Source organism: Lithobates pipiens, unplaced genomic scaffold (assembly GCF_037356315.1).
Source record: "Lithobates pipiens isolate NorthernLeopardFrog02 unplaced genomic scaffold, aLitPip1_a1.2 Scaffold_19, whole genome shotgun sequence".
NCBI classification, from domain to species: Eukaryota; Metazoa; Chordata; class Amphibia; order Anura; family Ranidae; genus Lithobates; species Lithobates pipiens.
This window is the reverse complement of record NW_027507764.1, coordinates 574,267,065-574,286,631: the sequence shown is the minus strand read 5'-3', so window position 1 is coordinate 574,286,631 and position 19,567 is coordinate 574,267,065. Positions and strand designations below refer to the sequence as shown.

The following is a 19,567-nucleotide window of genomic DNA, read 5'->3' as shown; positions in this document are numbered from 1 at the left end:
CAGTTAGCAGCGATATGTCGCGAGTGGCAGCTCCCGTGCGCATGCGCGGGAGTGACATCATCGCGGCTCCGACGAATGACAGCGCCGGAGCAGCGAGACCCACCAAGAAGTTGGAGGCTCCGGACTACAGGGGACAGCGGTGACTTTGCTGGCTCCTGTGTCAGGTAAGTGACACATAATGGACTACTATGCGATGCATAGTAGTCCATTATGCTTTACCTTTGCAGGGAATCAAAGAGGAAGTAAACTCATCAGGGTTTACTTCCTCTTTAAATGTAGATTGATAGATAAACATTGATACATGATTACACACACTTCAGAATGATTCAGGCAGAATGACTACATCTACTCTCCTGTTTCATAAGCTGGCCAAACACGGATCAAAATTTGGTCAGTTCAGCAGGAACCAACCAAATTCCAATCCATGTATGGCCTTTCCCGTTCATGTGTAGTGTTGAGTGCTATCTCCCTGTCCAATGTGGTCTTTTAGATAGTGGAGAATTAGTCAGTTGGCAAGGAACCTGTGACCTCCTTACATATTATTCTCCACGATGTTCATGATATACTGTACCATTGTACCAACTTCACTGCAGATATTACCTTCAATCAGAGACGATATTTTAGTGGCCAGGCCTAAACTGAATATGAGGAAGAACTTTTGTGAAGTTCATGTACTGCTGTCTGTGTCCCCCTTGTGGATTTTTCCTTTCACTTCCTGTCCAAGTGACCAAAGGGCAGGGAATGAGAGGGAGTGAATGTCACTGGGACATAAATCGAGGGGGGAGTGGGGTTAACCCTCTTCAACTTGGACACACTCATGGCAGTAAAAACAAGAACCCCCCCTCCCTCTGTGTGGTTGGGAAAAAATATTGTAATATCCGCTCAGCCCCTACCCTGTCCACCTTTAAGAGTTCCCTGAAAACTCATTTATTCAGGGAAGCCTATCCCACGCCCACCTAACTGTCCCCATCAAATCATTCTCTGCAGCTATTACCTTTTGTACCACCACCCCCTCCCTTTAGAATGTAAGCTCTATGAGCCGGGCCCTCCTGTACCTTTTGTATTGTACTGTAATTGTGTTGTCTCCCCTATACTTTGTAAAGCGCTGCGTAAACTGTTGGCGCTTTATAAATCAATAATAATAATAATTGTAAGGGCGATATTTTATGTCACAGAATTGGGGGCAACCTCTGTTCAGTCGACATGTCAATGCACTATAACTGTAATAATCAGCTCCTGCTTTCATTTCAGGGTCCTCCTGGGCCAGTTGGCATTGCTGGACCCCCAGGTGAAACAGGTCTCCAGGTATGTATGAATTATTGTTGTAATTATTTTTATTCTATAATGATCTGAGCTTCAGTGCACGAAAAGATCCAAAAGATGTCCATGTCACTGGTCAACTGGCCCAACCCTGAGCCCCATGTCTCCTCCCATCACCCTGAGGCCCATTCCAGCAATAGGTTCTGGCCAGTTAAATGATGCAGTGGGTCTTATTCCATTTCAGTCTTCCCTCGGTGCTGAAGATTTTTGGATGAATCCTGCTCTCTGCATTAATATACTTTAAGGGGGCAGAGCCATGACACCTTACTCTCAGTCTTTTCTCAGTCTTCCAAGTTGAGTGTCATGGAGCGTCATTCAACCTGGAAGACCGAGGACATCCTGTGGTGAAAAAAGAGTACTGCGGAGGACAGATCAGGTGAGTATTGCAGCCAAGCTGAGTTTTTCTTTTTTTTATAAACTTTGAGGGGGGGGGGGGGGGGGGGCTTAAGAAATAGTTGGGTCTTGGCAATTGTTAATTTATTGTAATTAGAACTTAAAACCCAAGATCCAGAAATAGATATGTAGTTAGGTAGACCTTGAACTAACAACCTACATTTCCTATCTCTAGCAGTTGTCCAGGGTATTTAAACATAATGGTGCAAACCAGTAGGCACCAAAGTTAGACCAAGTGATCTAAATATCAGATCTTTTTACCCTCCCTGCAAAACAAATGTAAGGACGTTTTTCCTGAGAGGTGTGGCTGTTACTCTGCTCTGCACAGCACAGAACACTGCAGTGTGAGAACAGCATGCAAAACTGAGAAGAAAAGGTATTTAAAAACATTTCCAGTCACTTGCCAGCAATTCCTGACTGTCAAAGTGACAACCAGGAGTTGCTGTATGAAAAGGACCACCTGACCCAGTGTTACTAAACATTGTTCATAAACAAGACAGAGAGATACAAGGTAACATTTTTACTTTTGTATCTACACTGATTTATTTATCTGCAAATCAAAGGGGTGAGCTTCGATCTGTGTATGACGCCAGTTTTAAGCAACCTGACACATAAAATATTAAATATAATATATAATAATAATAAAATAATAAATATTATAATTAAATAATAAATAGTCAAAGAAAACCTTAGTCTACTTCTTCCCCTTTGTTCTGTTTTTTTATTAAATTTTTTCTTTCATTTTATATTAACCATTATTTTTTTTAAACTATTATCATTATTAGTTTTTTTAATGTTCACTTAAAAAGAAAAAAAAAAGTAAAGTATTACAGCAGATATTGTGTTACTGCACTTTATTTTATTATGCCTTTTAAAAATAATCATGATAGAATAAAATGCATACTTTTTATCTACAGTAACACTTTTTTTTTTTTTTTTAAACCAGCACTGATCAAAGTAGAAAAAAAAACATGTTTTTATTAGTTTTGCTACTTTTTTTGTCTATGGATTGCCTAAAACATTAATTATTTTTCAAGACAATACCACCAAAAAAAAAAACCTAAAAAAAAACCCATTGTATATACTGTAGTATTTGTAAGTGAGGGGTTTGTACTATCCAAAATACCCAGGGGATCAAAAGTTTTTACCTAATTTTAGCTGTGTTTTATAGAATATAATTAAGATATATCAAGAATAATAATAATAATAATAATTATTATTATTATTATTATTCGTGATATTATTATTGTTATTATTTATTTTCATGACAATACCACCAAAAAAAAAAAAACATTGTATATACTGTAGTATTTGTAAGTGAGGGGTTTGTACTACCCAAAATACCCAGGGGATCAGTTTTTACCTGATTTTAGCTGTGTTTTATAGAATATAATTAAGATATATCAAGCATAATAATAATAATAATAATTATTATTATTATTATTATCCATGATATTATTATTATTGTTATTTTTTTTCACGACAATACCACCAAAAAAATAAAAAATTGTATATACTGTAGTATTTGCAAGTGAGGGGTTTGTACTACCCAAAAATACCCAGGGGATCAAAAGTTTTTACCTGATTTTAGCTGTGTTTTATAGAATATAATTAAGATATATCAATAATAATAATAATAATTATTATTATTATTGTTATTATTATTATTCGTGATATTATTATTGTTATTATTTTTTTTTCACGACAATACCACCAAAAAAAAAAAAAACATTGTATATACTGTAGTATTTGTAAGTGAGGGGTTTGTACTACCCAAAATATCCAGGTAATCAAAAGTTTTACCTGATTTTAGCTGTGTTTTATAGAATATAATTAAGATATATCAATAATAATAATAATAATAATAATAGTTGTTGTTGTTGTTATTATTATTATTATTCGTGATATTATTATTGTTATTATTTTTTTTTCACAACAATACCACCAAAAAAAAAAACATTGTATATACTGTAGTATTTGTAGGTGAGGGGTTTGTACTACCAGAAATACCCAGGGGATCAAAAGTTTTTACCTGATTTTAGCTGTGTTTTATAGAATATAATTAAGATATATCAAAAAAATAAAATAAATAATAATAATAATAATAATTTTTTTGTTATTATTTTTGTTATAACTTTTGCTATTATTATTCAGGATTTATTTAGTATATAATTCTACTTTCGAGTTATTTTGTTTGATTGGTCACCTATGTAGTACACATTAATCAAATCTTTATAGTAATTAATAGTTTTATTGGTGGTGGTGTTTACAAGCTGAGGCTGTGACGTATGAGATTCGGACATATTATTAAACACTTGGCCTCTTCCAGAACCCAGCTATTAATACTTTACAGGCGTCAAACTCCCACACATCTGATTCATACCGTAGATCATTCTGTGAGTAGGTGGCTCTACTGTTCACCTGTATGGACTTATCTCACATTGTGTGTTTGAGCTTCAAACTCTGTACTGTATATACAATGCATCCGTAAAAGTATTCACAGCACTTCACTTTTTCCACATTTAGTTATGTTACAGCCTTATTCCAATATGGATTCAATTCATTATTTTCCTAAAAAATCTACAAACAATATCCCATAATGACAATGTGAAAAGAAATTTGTTTGAAATCTTTGCATATTTATTAAAAATAAAAAAATTTAAAAAATCCCATGTACATAAGTAATAACAACCTTTGCCACAACACTCAAAATTGAGCTCAGGTTCCTCCAGTTTCCACTGATCATCCTTGAGATGTTTCTACAACATGATCGGAGTCCTCCTGTGGTAAATTCAGTTGATTGGACATGATTTGGAAAGGCACAGCCCTGTCTATAGAAGGTCCCACAGCTAACAGTGCATGTCAGAGCACAACCCAAGCCATGAAGTCCAAGGAATTGTCTGTGGACCTCATAGACAGGATTGTATGGAGGGACAGATCTGGGGAAGGGTACAAAAAAATGTCTGCAGCACTGAAGGTGCCAATGAGCACAGTGACCTCCATCATCCATAAATGGAAGAAGTTTGGAAGCACCAGGACTCTTCCTAGAGCGGGTCGTCTGGCCAAACTGAGCGATCGGGGGAGAAGGGCCTTAGTCAGGGAGGTGACCAAGAACCTGATGGTCACTCTGACAGAGCTCCAGTGTTTCTCTGTGGAGAGAGGAGAACCTTCCAGAAGAACAACCATCTCTGCAGCACTCCACCAATCAGGCCTGTATGGTAGAGTGGCCAGACGGAAGCCACTCCTCAGTAAAAGGCACATGACAGCCCACCTGGAGTTTACCAAAAAGCACCTGAAGGACTCTCAGACTATGAGAAACGAAATTCTCTGGTCTGATGAAACAAAGATTGAACTCTTTGGCCTGAATGGCAAGCGTCATGTCTGGAGGAAACCAGGCACTGCTCATCACCTGGCCAATACCATCCCTACAGTGAAGCACTGTGGTGGCAGCATCATGCTGTAGGGATGTTTTTCGGAAGCAAGAACTGGGAGACTAGTCAGGATTGAGGGAAAGATGAAAGCAGCAATGTACAGAGACATCCTTGATTGAAACCTTCTCCAGAGCGCTCTGGACCTCAGACTGGGGGGAAGGTTCATCTTCCAACAGAACCAAGAAGAATAGGAGAAACTGCCCAAAAATAGGTGTGCCAGTCTTGTAGCATAAAAAAGACTTGAGGCTGTAATTGGTGCCAAAGGAGCTTCAACAAAGTATTGAGCAAAGGCTGTGAATACTTATGTACATGGGATTTTTTTTTTCAGTTTTTTATTTTTAATAAATTTGCAAAGATTTCAAACAAACCTCATTGATGTTGTCATTATGGGATATTGTTTGTAGAATTTTGAAGAAAATAATGAATTTAATCCATTTTGGAATACGGCTGTAACATAACAAAATGTGGAAAAAGTGAAGCGCCGTGAATACTTTCCAGATGCACTATACAAGTGTACAGGTCCCCCAAATGTCCAACCATTCAGAAAATATTACATCAGCATGGTGTACAGAAATTGTTACTATACCAAATGGCTTGGGCAAAAATTCTAGCATAACTATAAGCAAAACTACAAAGCCCTTAAAGCCAAGCCAACAGGGCCGTCTTTAATATTCATTGGACCCTGGGCAAAAAATTTCTTGGGCCCCCCCCCCCCCATGCAATTTCACTCTCCACCTGCTCCGAGACATACAATAAATAGAAGCTAGACTTAAAATAAGTTTACTGTATCAGATGAGACAGCAATTGCGATTGGTTGCCAGCGGTTACAGCATATCATTACTGCTTACTGACTGGTTGCTAGAGGTTACAGCACACATTATGGTTCACTGATTGGTTGCTAGAGGTTACACTTTATTCGTAACTTCCGATAAATTCGTTACGTTCACTAACAGCCAAATTTGAAAGGGAATTCCATTACCTATAATTTGATAGTTAGTTATTATTAATTAGTGTTAGTTATTCTTTAGAATTTTCGGATTTTCTTTTTTATTTTTGGATTTTAGAATTTCCAAATTTACAAATTATATTTATATAATTATATAATATATTATTATATTATATAATAATATATTTATTTATATATTATATAATATAATTATAACGAATCACCCAAAAAAAAAAAAGGAATGAAACAAAAAACGAACATATTTTTTTCGCCCGTGCCCATGTCTAATGTGAATGGAACCCTAATGTTTTTTTTGTTTTCAATAAAGAAAAAAGTACAATGTAACAGGTTTTATTTTCTCCCACTTCTACTCTAGGGGTTGCCTGGTGAAATTGGCTTTCCTGGCAAGCCTGGCAAAATTGGACCTCCGGTGAGTGTTGCAGATGATGGTGAATTATTTGTGCTGTATAAAAATAAATGTAATTGAGGAAAAGTTTAAATAAAAATAAAATAAAAAAAGATGACTTAAAAAAGAATTATGGCAAAAGCTTTGTTGGCCATACTTCTCTTGTGGGTCACAGAGGTGTCAGTTGAAGCCCGCTCTCGGCTCACGTCAAAGAGTTGTTCTAGGATCTAGAAGGATCCTGACAATAATGTTGGGACCCATCCAGATGCCTGACCTGCAGCTGGCTCCCACCTCCTCCAGTGAGCGCTGGAGGGTTAGAGCAGAGAACTGGTGACCCCCCCCTGTGCCCAGAGCTTACCCGAGAACTGAGCGATCAGCGATCGTATCATCACTCAGTTCTCGGTCTTACAGCTGTTTGGGGGACAGCTGCAGCCTCACACCAATGCTGCAGCGGGGAGATGGGTATGTATGTTTTTTTTTTTTGCATTCTCACACTTCTCATTTAAGGGCCTATTTTTAAAAAATTCACCGTGCGAATGTTTTAGGCAAGAAGTACCTCATTTATAAAAAAAACCCCCAAAAATGTCATTCTGGCCACTAGATGGAGCTGGTGATCGTAGGACATCAACATATTGGACAAATTACAGGGATTATTGGTGACAGCTGTGCGAATGCTTGAGTTATTCATTCAGAATGAGTGTGTGTATATCTATATATTTTTTAAGTCCACGGTGGTGTAAAACCTAGAACCAAAAAAAACCCATGAGTGTACAAAAAAACACAAAAAAGTGCACTTAAGGGTGTGCTTTTGGCCACCCCCCAAAGGGGTAAGACTCGTACCCTGACTCCCGGATGCAAGGCTCCTGACAGGGACATAGGTTTGCATGGTATGCCTAGCCAGAAGGCCTGCCAGACCCCTTTATTTGTGTGTATATGTATATACAGTGGAACCTTGGATTGCGAGTAACGCGGTTTACAAGCGTTTCGCAATAGGAGCTGTTTTTAAAAAGAAGTCCTGACTCAGCGTTGTCTCGCAAGACGAGCAGGATTCAAGCCTCTGGGTCGTGCAGTACCGCATTTGGCCAGAGGTGCGGGGGCATCGGTGACGCTCTGAGACACTCGGAGCAGCTCGGAAACACTCATAAACACTCCATTTCTGATTGTCTCCGAGTGTCTCCGGCACCCCCCGCACCTCTGGCCACATGCGGTACTGCATAGACAAGCAGTGGCTGTGGAATAGATTATCTGAGCTTCCATTATTTCCTATGGGGAAGCTCGCTTTGATATACGAGTGCTTTGGATTACAAGCATTCTTCTGGAACAAATTATGCTCGTAATTAGGGATGAGCCGAACACCCCCCGGTTCGGTTCGCACCAGAACTTGCGAACGACCCCCGCGTTCGAAACGAACGTTAGAACCCCATTGAAGTCTATGGGACTCGAACGTTCGAAATGGAAAGTGCTAATTTTAACGGCTAATATGCAAGATACTGTCCTAAAAAGGGTTTGGGGACCTGCCTCCTGCCTCAGGGGACATGGGTCAATGCCTAAAAAAAGTTTTAAAAACTGCCGTTTTGGCGGGAGCACTGATTTTAATGACGATTAAAGTGAAAAAAAAAAAGTGAAATATTCCTTTAAATATGGTGCCTGGGGGGTGTCTGTAGTATGCCTGTGAAGTGCCACGTGTTTCCCGTGTTTAGAACAGTCCCTGCACAAAATGACATTAAACGGAAATAACACCATTTAAAACTGCTTGCGGTTTTAATGTTATATCTGGTTCCTGCAATATGGTTGAAAATCATTGAGAAACATGGCATGGGTAGCCCTCCCTGCCCATTACCAGCCTATTTGGGTCTTGTACGCATATTAAGGGGAACCCCGTACCCATATTAAAAAAAGGAAATGCGTGTGGCCCCCAGACCCTATATACTCAGAACAGCAGTATACAGGCGGTGCAAACAAGACAGGGACTGTGTAGGTTTGTTGTGTTAAGTTGAATCTGTTTGTCATTTTCAACCGGTACATTTTTAAAGTGTAGCTCCAGTCAAAAAAACTATTTTTAAGCTTTTTGGAAAACATAGGGAAGGGTTATCACCCCTGTATAATTTGTTTTGTCGTCCATCTTTTTTCATCTCACTTGCTGCTGTCTCCATCCGTTTGCAAGTAGGAGATGTTTGTAAGTTGGATGTTTGAAAGTAGGGGCCTCCCCTATATTATAGCGGTATGTACTGGGTACAGAGCACGCAGACAGCACGCACTATCTCCTAACACTACTGACTGCAAGCTCTATTATTAACCACTTGACCACTGGGCACTTAAACACCCTTAATAACCAGACCAATTTTCAGCTTTCGGTGCCCTCACATTTTGAATGACAATTACTCAGTCATGCAACACTGGACCTATAGGAAATGTTTGTCCTTTTTTTCACACAAATAGAGCTTTCTTTTGGTGGTATTTAATCACCTCTCAGTTTTTTATTTTTTGTGCTATAAAAGAAAAAAGACCAAAAATTCTGCGAAAAAATGAATTTTTCTTCGTTTCTGTTATAAAATTTAGCAGATTAGTAATTTTTTCTTCATAAATTTTGGCCAAAATTCATACTACTACATATCTTTGGTAAAAATAAGTACAAATTGGTGGATATTATTTGGTCTTTGTGAAAGTTATAGAGTCCACAAGCTATGGTGCCAATATCTGAAAATTGATCACACCTGAAGTACTGACGGCCTATTTCCTTTTTTTTTTTTTTTTTTTAACAAAATTGTCATATTATCAGGTTATTTCACACACACAGCATATGCATACCAAAAGACCCTGGAGAATACAATGGTGGTCGTTGCAAATTTTTATCTCACACGGTATTTGCACAGCAATTTTTCAAACGCGTTTTTTGGGGGGAAAAAACAGTTTTGTGCTTAAAAAACAAACAAAAAAAACAGTAAAGTTAGCCCAATGTTTGCATAAAGTGAAAGATTAAGTTATGCTGAGTAAATAGATATCAAACATGTCACTCTTCAAAATTGCACATGCCCGTGGAATGGCGCCAAACGTCGCTACTTAAAAAATCCCCATAGGCGACGTTAAATTTTTTTTTTACTGGTTACATGTTTTGAGTTGCAGAGGAGGTCTAGGACTAGAATTATTGCTCTCGCTCTAACGTTCTCGGCGATACCTCACATGTGTGGTTTGAACACCGTTTTCATATGTGGGCGGGGCTTATGCATGCGTTCGCTTCTGCATGCGAGCACATGGGGACATGGGCGCTTTAAATTTTTTTATTTTTTTTTTTATTGTTCATTTTACTTTATTTATTTTAGTTTGACATTTTTTTCCCCAAAAATATATTTTTGATTACTTTTATTCCTATTACAAGGAATGTAAACATCCCTTGTAATAGGAATATGGGGTGACAGGTCCTCTTTACAGTGAAATCTGGGGGGTCAATATGACCCCACATCTCACCTCTAGGCTGGGAAGCCTGAAATAAAAAATAAGTTGGCGAGTTGGTAGAAGCACCGGAGGGCGGTGAGGGGTGGGGGGCGTCTATGGCTGGGTATTTCAGGGTATCACCGAGTATGGCTGGGTATCTCCGAGTATGGCTGGGTATGGCAATTTATGGCAGGGTATTGCAGAGTATTGGCGGGGTATTGGCGGGGTACTACAGAGTAATAGCAGGGTACTGCAGAGTATTGGGGGGTACTCCAGAGTAATGGCAGGGTACTGCAGAGTAATGGGGGTTACTGCAGAGTAATGGGGGGTACTGCAGAGTAATGGCAGGGTACTCCAGAGTAATGGCAGGGTACTGCACTGCAGAGTAATGGCGGGGTACTGCAGAGTAATGGCGGGTACTGCAGAGTATTGGGGGGTACTGCAGAGTATTGGGGGGTACTGCAGAGTAATGGGGGGTACTGCAGAGTAATGGCAGGGTACTGCACTGCAGAATAATGGCGGGGTACTGCAGAGTAATGGCGGGGTACTGCAGAGTAATGGCAGGGTACTGCAGAGTATGCACTGGTATTGCAGAGTATTGGCAGGGAATTGAGGGGTTAAATTCGGTGAGCAGCGATGTGGGCACTGCAGATGCAGCCCACATCGCTGCTGACACCGATCTCTTTCCCCTCCGCTGTACCGATCGGTACAGAGAGGGGAGGGAGGAACCGGCGTCATAACATGACGCCGGTTTGTTTACAAGTGATCACTCCGTCATTTGACGGAGTGATCACGTGGTAAACGGCCGCGACGAGCGGCCGTTTACCGTGATTCGTGATGCGCTGGGTCCTGTGGACCCGGCGGTCACGGATGCTCTCGAGTGCGCGCCCCAGGGGGCGAGCGAGAGCAGAATTCTGGGAGGCCGTTAATTAACGGCCTCTCAGAGTTAAACAACCGCCCTGAAGCCGTTAATCGGCAATGGGCAGTTGTTAAGTGGTTAAAGCTAGATCACTAGCTAGCTATATAGGTGAGGTGAATATAGTGGTGTATACTGCGGTCAGGGCACAGACAACAACCACTACACAGCAGCAAGATAGGAAATCAGCCAAAAACGATCGGTGTGTACTGTGTTGAAGGTACACAGAACACCCACTGCTTCAGATGCTAACACACTACACGATGCCGCCTCAAAGGCGGCCTTATATAGTGTGGGGCGTGCACTACACAGCCTGAGCTATGATTGGCCACAGGCAGGATGCCTGTGGCCAATCATGGCTCTCCTCGCTGCTGGCGCTACGATTGGCCAAGCATGCGGGGTCACAGTGCATGCTTGGCCAATCATGAGCCAGCAATGCACTGCGCCACCGCAGTGCATTGTGGTCCGCGCGCGCCACTCGAATTTTGACGCGAACGGCCCAAACGTTCGGAATTTGCCGAACGGCCGAACAGCCAATGTTCGAGTCGAACGTACGTTCGACTCGAACACGAAGCTCATCCCTACTCGTAATCCAAGGTATTACTGTATGCAAAGCCCCTTTAAAGTGAACCTGTCAGTCACTGTGCACATTTCCGGCTCTTTCAGGACAGTATAAACAGACAGGTCATGGTGAGAAAGGGACAAAAGGAATCAAAAAGCCCTCCAACCAAATCAGCGCATAGAACAGTAAATCCTTCTTATGCCGCGTACTCACGTAGCCGACTATCCGGCGGACTTAGTCTGGCGGTCTTCCCGCCGGACTTTCTGAATGAGCTACTTGCCCACACACGGCACTTTTTCAGCGGACTAATACGGCGTACTAAGTCCGCCAGACTATCCGCTGTACTTTTGAAATGAACGGACTCGCCCACACACGCGGAGAAAAGTCCGCTCATTTTGAGCGCATCTCCAGGTAGCCGGGGCCAGCGAAGGAGGCGTCGCTGGCCCAGTCACCTGGTATGGACTTAAAGGGGAACCCCTAAGCCAAAAAATCGGCGTGGGGGTCCCCCCCGGTCCACATCAGACGCTTATCGGAGCACGCTACTTGGCCGGCCAGGAAAGGGGGGGGAGAGCGAGCGCCCCCCTCCTGAGCCATACCAGGCCGCGTGCCCTCAACACGGGCGGGTGCCTTGGGGAAGGGGGGGCGCTCGGCCTCCCCACCCCAAAGCACCTTGTCCCCATGTTGATGAGGACAAGGGCCTCTTCCCGACAACCCTAGCCGTTGGTTGTCGGGGTCTGCGTGCGGGGGGGGGGCTTATTGGAATCGGGGATGCCCCTTTAATAAGGGGGCCCCCAGATACCGGCCCCCCACCCTATGTGAATGAGTATGGGGTACAATGTACCCTTACCCATTCACCTGTTAAAAAAAGTAAAAAAAAACACAACACACAAGGGTTCAAATAGTTTATTGCACAGCTCTGGGGGGTCTTCTGTCCGTCTTCGGGGGTCTTCTCGCCGGACTCCTCCGCTATCTTCTGCTAGCTCTTTTACTAGCGGAGGAGCCCGGCTTTCTTTTGGGTAAAAAAAGTCCACTGGAGCCTACACACGGGGGGATTGTCCGGTGGACTTGAGTCCGCCAGACTTTTCCACCGGATAGTTTGATCGTGTGCACGAGGCATTAGAATAGAAGGTATTCACGAGTCTCATTCCATCACATATCCCAAAAATGAGAGGGATATTCCTCCTTTCATGACAGTGGGCGGGGCCATGACATTTGGTTATACTGTCTTGTTGGGTCCCAAGTCCTACTTCATGGTAACCGAACACTGCACTGATGATGACCAAAATACCTGGAACAACGATATGGAATTCTCAATAAAGGTCTCTGTATTATTAGGTTATATTTGCACCATACACCAGCAGTTCTGGATATGCATCTGGCCAATGGGGCATACAGTGTCTTGCAAAAGTATTCACCCCCCTCTTGGCATTTTTCGTGTTTTGTTGCCTCACAACCTGGAATTAACATGGATTGTTTGAGGATTTGCATCATTTAATTTACAGAACATGCCCACAACTTTGAGGATTTTTTTTTTTTATTGTGAAGCAAACGACAAATAGCATAAAATAACAGAAAAGGTCAATGTGCATAACTATTCACCCCCCTAATGTCAATACTTTGTAGATCCACCTTTTGCGGCTATCACACCTCTAATGCCCCGTACACACGAGCGGACTTTTCGACATCCAAACTCCGACGGACTGAGTCCGTCAGACTATCCGCTCGTGTGTGGGCTGCAACGGACTTTAGCTTCGCAAAAGTCTGACGGACTTTAGAAATGAAGCATGCTTCAAATTTTCCCGACGGAACTCCGCCGGACCCGGTCCCCTTCGAAAAATTCGCTCGTGTGTGTGCTACTCCGACGGACTAAAACCGACGCTAGGGCAGCTATTGGCTACTGTCTATGAACTTCCTACGTCGAATCCAGTCGTACGTCATCACGTTCGACTCCGTCGGAGTTTGGTGTGATGGTGTGTGGTCAAGTCCGTTCGGTCGAAAAGTCCGCCAGAACTCCGGCGGAACTCCGCTAGAACTCCGCTAGAACTCCGTCGGAAGTCTGTCAGACTTAATCCCTCTCGTGTGTACGGGGCATTAGTCGCTTCGGATAAGTCTCTATGAGTCTTGCCACATCTTACCACTGGGATTTTTGCCCATTCCTCCTTGCAAAACTGCTCCAGCTCCTTCAAGTTGGATGGTTTGTGCTTGTCTGACCACAGATTTTCTATTGGATTGAGGTCTGGGCTTTGACTAGGCCATTCCAACACATTTACATGTTTCCCCTTAAACCACTCAAGTGTTGATTTAGCAGTGTGTTTGGGGTCATTGTCCTGCTGGAAGGTGAACCTCCGTCCTAGCCTCAAATCACACACAGAGTGGTACAGGTTTTGCTCAAGACTATCCCTGTATTTAGCACCATCAACTCTGACCAGTTTGCCAGTCCCGACTGCTGAAAAACATCCCCACAGCATGATGCTGCCACCACCATGTTTCACAGTGGGGATGGTGTTCTTTGGGTGATGTGTTGGGTTTGCGCCAGACATAGCGTTTTCTTTGATGGCCGCAAAGTTCAATTTTAGTCTCATCAGACCAGAGCACCTTCCTCCATACATCAGACCAGAGCACCTTCCTCCATACATCAGACCAGAGCACCTTCCTCTGTACATTTTGGGAGTCTCCCACATGCCTTTTTGCAAACTCAAAACGTGCCATTTTGTTTTTTTCTGAAAGTAATGTCTTTCTTCTGGCCACTCTGCCATGAAGCCCAACTCTATGGAGCGTACGGCTTATTGTCCTCCTATGTACAGATACTCCAGTCTCTGCTGTGGAACTCTGCATCTCCTCCAGGGTTACCTTAGGTCTCTGTGCCGCCTCTCTGATTAATGCCCTCCTTGCCCGGTCTGTGAGTTTTGGTGTGCGGCCGTCTCTTGGCAGGTTTGCTGTTGTGCCATGTTCTTTCCATTTGGTTATGATAGATTTGATGGCGCTCCTAGGGATCATCAAAGATTTGGATATTTTTTTTATAACCTAACCCTGACTTGTACTTCTCAACAACATTGTCCCTTACTTGTTTGGAGAGTTCCTTGGTCTTCATGGCAGTGTTTGGTTAGTGGTGCCTCTTGCTTAGGTGTTGCAGCCTCTGGGGCCTTTCAAAAAGGTGTGTCTATGTAATGACAGATCATGTGACACTTAGATTGCACACAGGTGGACATCATTTCACTAATTATGTGACTTCTGAAAAATTGTTTTATGTATATATTTTTCTAATTTTATTTCACCAACTTAGACTATTGTGTTCTGATCCATCACATATAATTAAGAAAAAAAAATTGAACTAAAAGCTGTAATGTAACAAAAAAGCCAAGGGGCTTCTGTGTTCTCCCCCCCCCCCCCCCCCCACCAGCCATCCAGGTAATTTTTATTTTCAGTGGTGGTCCCAGGCTCTCTGCGGGTTTGGGGGGGGGGTTGGGGTTGGGATTGGGGGTTCTCTTGCTATTTCTGCTGCCAGTAAAAGTGATTAGGAAGCTTTACAGCTTACAGCCAACTGATACGTTTTTAAAGCAAGCTCACGGTTGTTCACCGTGAGTTGTTTTTAACCCTTTCAGTGCCATTATATGGGTTTAATAGGCCGTCTTTAATGCAATGCACTATAATGCATGAAATGCCATTCAGAAATGCTCATGGGGTAACACAGCACCATGGACCGCAAAGGCTGGAAATGTTTAAAAAAGAGCTCAAGGGTTAAAGTATAACTAAAGGCAAAACTTTTTTTTTTAGCTTTGAATAGGATGGAGATGGATTAGAACACCTGCCAGTTTTTATTGCGTTCTATGCCACCATTAAGGAGATTCACCCCCCCACCATTGGTCCTGTTTATTATTACCATTGAACGCTAAAGTAAGAGAAATTACCCAAATTTTGGGTTGTCCCCAGAAAAGTAATAGCGACGAAATCCTCCAATGGGGACACTAGTTCTGCTGACCTGGGGGGTCCCCAAGAAATTCCCTTAATTTGCAGGGATTTCCTCTCACTTCCTGTTTGGCTATGGGACAGAAAGTGAAGGGAAATCTCCGCAATGGGACACAGATGTTAAAAAAAAAAAAAACATCCAGCAAGGGTTATAACCCTTCCTTGCTCTATCCAAAATTATAGTTCCACTCTAATTTTAAGAAGCTGTTTTACTTTATCGTTCCAGCAGAGGGCGCACCTGGTTAATTCAATATATCATGATTGTTATAAACACTTTATTCTCAATGTGTAGGGATGAAAGCTATAGAAATAAGACTGAGAATTAATCGGTTGTTATTGTGGGTATATATAATGCTCAGAAGTCCTGTCCTGGATAAATATAGAAGATGATAATGTAGAAGATGGAAAAGCAACAGAACATGAGGACTAATAGCGGGACTGAATTAGTCACATACGCTGGATGAACGGCACTCTGCATTACTAGTAAACTTTGTATGAGCTCAGCCATGACAGTTTTTTTTATTAATTTTTTTTGTTTCGGTTCACTTTTATGTTGTCCCATGTAAATGATATCTTTCAATTTAAGATTATATAAAGATATACATATATGCTATAACTATTAAATATATAATCATTGGAATTTTTTGCATTTAGGGATCTACTGGCAAAGACGGGAAAGATGGTGTCGATGGGAAACCGGGACAAAAGGTGAGTTGACATAGTTTGTTGATAATAATAATAATAATAATGATGATGATAATAATAATGATAAAGAATTAAATAATGTTGTAGCATAATTGTACTTCTTTTTTTTCAACTTTCAATAGATTTCTATTGAAAAAAATGTAAAGGTACAAAACATGGCATATGAGAACTTTTTGAAATTGTCAAGAATATAGTAGACAGCTAGAATGTCGCTGCTGATAACGTAAAAACATTCAACAATATAACATAATAGCATAATAACAAACAACACATGTAACCTGCAAGTTAGAGTCGGTATCGATGAACTAGGTAATATCTCTACAGGCCGCAAAACAATAAGCAGGGCCAGACGTCAAGTCTGAACCGACAACAAAATCTGCAACAAGGAAATAAGGAAAGAAGAAAGGATTATGGAAGGATGTCCACAGTAGGAGGATGGGAGAGAGAGGTAGGATAAGGGGAAGGGGAGTGAGCGTCGGGGATGCCCAAAACCAGCACCTCAAATCTGGACTACTATAATGAGGTATAGCTCTCCAAGGACAATGACAGATGAGCATATTGAACCCACGGGCTTCATATTTCGGAGAATTTATTTTGCGTGTCCAATAGGATGCTGGTCAATTTCTCATGAATAAAGAACCCATCGACCCGCTGATGACCTTCCACAAAGGAAACAAATCGTTTCTTCCAGGCCTTGGCAATGGTCTGTTTTGCCGCTAACCAAATGTAGGTCACCAATTTGAACTTGGCTTTAGTAAAATCGGATTTAAGGTGCGATGCCGTGTACACACGGATGGAATTTCCGACAGAAAAAATCTGATGGGAGCTTTTGGTCCGATATTCCGACCGTGTGTATGCCCCATCGGACTTTTCCTGTCGGAATTTCCAACGGACTTAGATAGAGAACATGTTCTAAATTTTTCCATCGGAAATGCCGACAGAGGTTATCCTGTTGGCAAGTCCAACCGTGTGTGCGCGGCATAATAATACATGTCAAGGATCTCTGGGGAGAGGACAATTAAAAAAAGGATGAAGGAGCTTCTGAACCTTGGTCCAAGACCGTGCGAGCATGGAACATGTCCACCAGGTACGTAAAATCTCAGCTGGCATTGGACAGCCACAAAAGAACAGTCCATTATGGGAAGGCTGAATGGGAAGGCTGAAAGTTGGCTACTCGTGATGGAACCAGGTACCATCTGGTAACTGTTTTGAATGCAGACTTGATAGCATTCACATTATTAGAGCAAGAGGCTATTGTGGCCCAGATTTGCAACCAATCTGCTCTATCTCTGGTGCAAAAGAGGTCTATCTCCCACTTGGAAACCTAAGCGTGATCGGTGTGGTGGTTGGAAGTATTCAATTGAGAGTAGAGAATAGAAATCAGAGAGAGAGAGAGGTGCATGGTACCATATATGTTCAAATAATGATAGCTGACTCATAAGGTCTTTTTTAGTGAATATGATGTACTTCTTTTTTTTATTATTTTTTTTGAATAATAAAAAAATAAAGAAATTGCACGCCCGTTAAAAACAGATATGTTGTATATGATTGAATTACAGGTGAACATTAGCTTGGTTTTTTAGTCTGCAGACGGCCATACATTTTCTACAATGCCCCAAAAACATCTAATTTTCCATATGGCATCAACTGGCTGCGAACTACATTTCCAAGGCTCCCAGAAATTGAATCTAATTGTTCTTTTCACACCACTGTGCACAGCATGAGGTCAGACATGCAGCTTGTTATGTGTAATGTGGCATGCCCAGCACCTCTTAGATGTGAACAGTTTTATACACCCCAGAGCAATAACTTTACAATAAACCAAGGGTCTCCAAACTTTCTAAATAAAGGTCCAGTTCATTGTCCTTTAGATTTTAGGGGGGCTGGACTGTCACCAGTGGGAGTATAAAACAGGTAAAATAGTGCCCCATCCTTGGTATCATGGTTCGGAATAGTGCCCCATCCTTGGTATCACAGGTATAGTACCCTATCCTTGGTATCACGGTTAGGAATAGTGCCCCATCCTTGGTATCACGGTTAGTAATAGTGCCCCATCCTTGATATCACAGTTAGGAATAGTGCCCCATCCTTGATATCACAGGTATAGTGCCCTATCCTTGGTATCACGGTTAGGAATAGTGCCCCATCCATGGTATCACAGTTAGGAATAGTGCCCCATCCTTGATATCACAGGTATAGTGCCCTATCCTTGGTATCACGGTTAGGAATAGTGCCCCATCCATGGTATCACGGTTAGGAATAGTGCCCCATCCTTGATATCACAGGTATAGTGCCTTATCCTTGGTATCACGGTTAGGAATAGTGCCCCATCCTAGGTATCATGGTTAGGAATAGTGCCCCATCCTTGATATCACGGTTAGGAATCAACCCCCATAATTTGTGTTACTGGGAGAAATATGCCCCATTTTTGGTGTTAGTGGAAGGAATATTGCCCTATCATTGAATGGTGGGAGTGGCCGGAATTATTTCACGACATATCACATGGACATACTACCAGAGTCTTTGGTGCAGGACGCCACATGTAAGGTTTATGAACTCTATGAATAAGCCCCAAACTGGAGAAAACACGTTGGAGGGGTTTTTCAGTGGGTAGAGACCAAGCGGAGCCACTTTGACACAGTTTGTGACTGCGATAAACTATGAAAGTTCCTCACTCTGCTTTGTCTTGGATAAGACAGCCACTTACCTTTTGTTGAATTAACCTACCACCATGTTGTGTCATACGTCTGGTCTGAGGCCCACTCATGACATCCCCAGCCTGAGACCTATAATATTAGAGAATAAAGGAATGTCCACACAGTAAAGTGCATTTTCTCACGCTGTACTGTAATTTTTCCTTTCTGAAACATATCACATGGACATACTACCAGAGACTCTGGCGCAGAATGCAGCACATGTAAGGTTTACAAACTGTATTATTAAGCCACCAAACTGGACGAAACATGTTGGGGTGAAGACCAAGAAAAAGCCACTTTTACACAGTTTGTGACTGTTGGTGTGCCATAACAGTTGTTGTGAACCTAAAACCATGCTGTGGACCAGGGTTTCTCAACCAGAGTTCCATGAAACCCTAGGGTTCCTCCAGAGGTTTCTAGGGGTTCCTCAAGCAATGAGCGATTTCTGCCTCTCAGACAAGTTCCCACTGACACCATTGATCTTTTTAGTTATCTGTAAGGGGGTAATTCTTTCCAATGACCACAAGTGTAAGGAGCATTCTTCCCACTGATCATCACACTAATATATCATGAGTTGTAGATATAGTCATTTTTAGCAGGGGTTCCCTGAGCCCGCAAAGTTATTTCAAGGGTTCCTCTGTGTTGAAAAGGTTTAAAAAGGCTGCTCTGGACATTTAATATTTAAATAATAATTCGAGGTATAGATATATTTACATTGTTCCACTGGTCCAGCTTGGTATCTAGCAGTCATTTCAGGGCAGAGCACAAGTACATATTTTTGAAGCCACCTTTCC

The 19,567-nt window shown here is 41.9% G+C and overlaps 1 protein-coding gene across 1 annotated transcript in view; it reads left to right on the top strand.

Annotated features, from left to right (window-relative positions):
• The window catches only part of LOC143998112 (collagen alpha-1(XXII) chain-like), a 393,374-nt gene that overhangs the window by 369,218 nt on the left and 4,589 nt on the right, over positions 1 to 19,567 (top strand). The window contains exons 25-27 of the mRNA XM_077493857.1: positions 1,252 to 1,305; positions 6,467 to 6,520; positions 16,027 to 16,080. Coding sequence (XP_077349983.1) covers positions 1,252 to 1,305; positions 6,467 to 6,520; positions 16,027 to 16,080 — 162 coding nt within the window. The remainder of the gene's footprint in view (positions 1 to 1,251; positions 1,306 to 6,466; positions 6,521 to 16,026; positions 16,081 to 19,567) is intronic.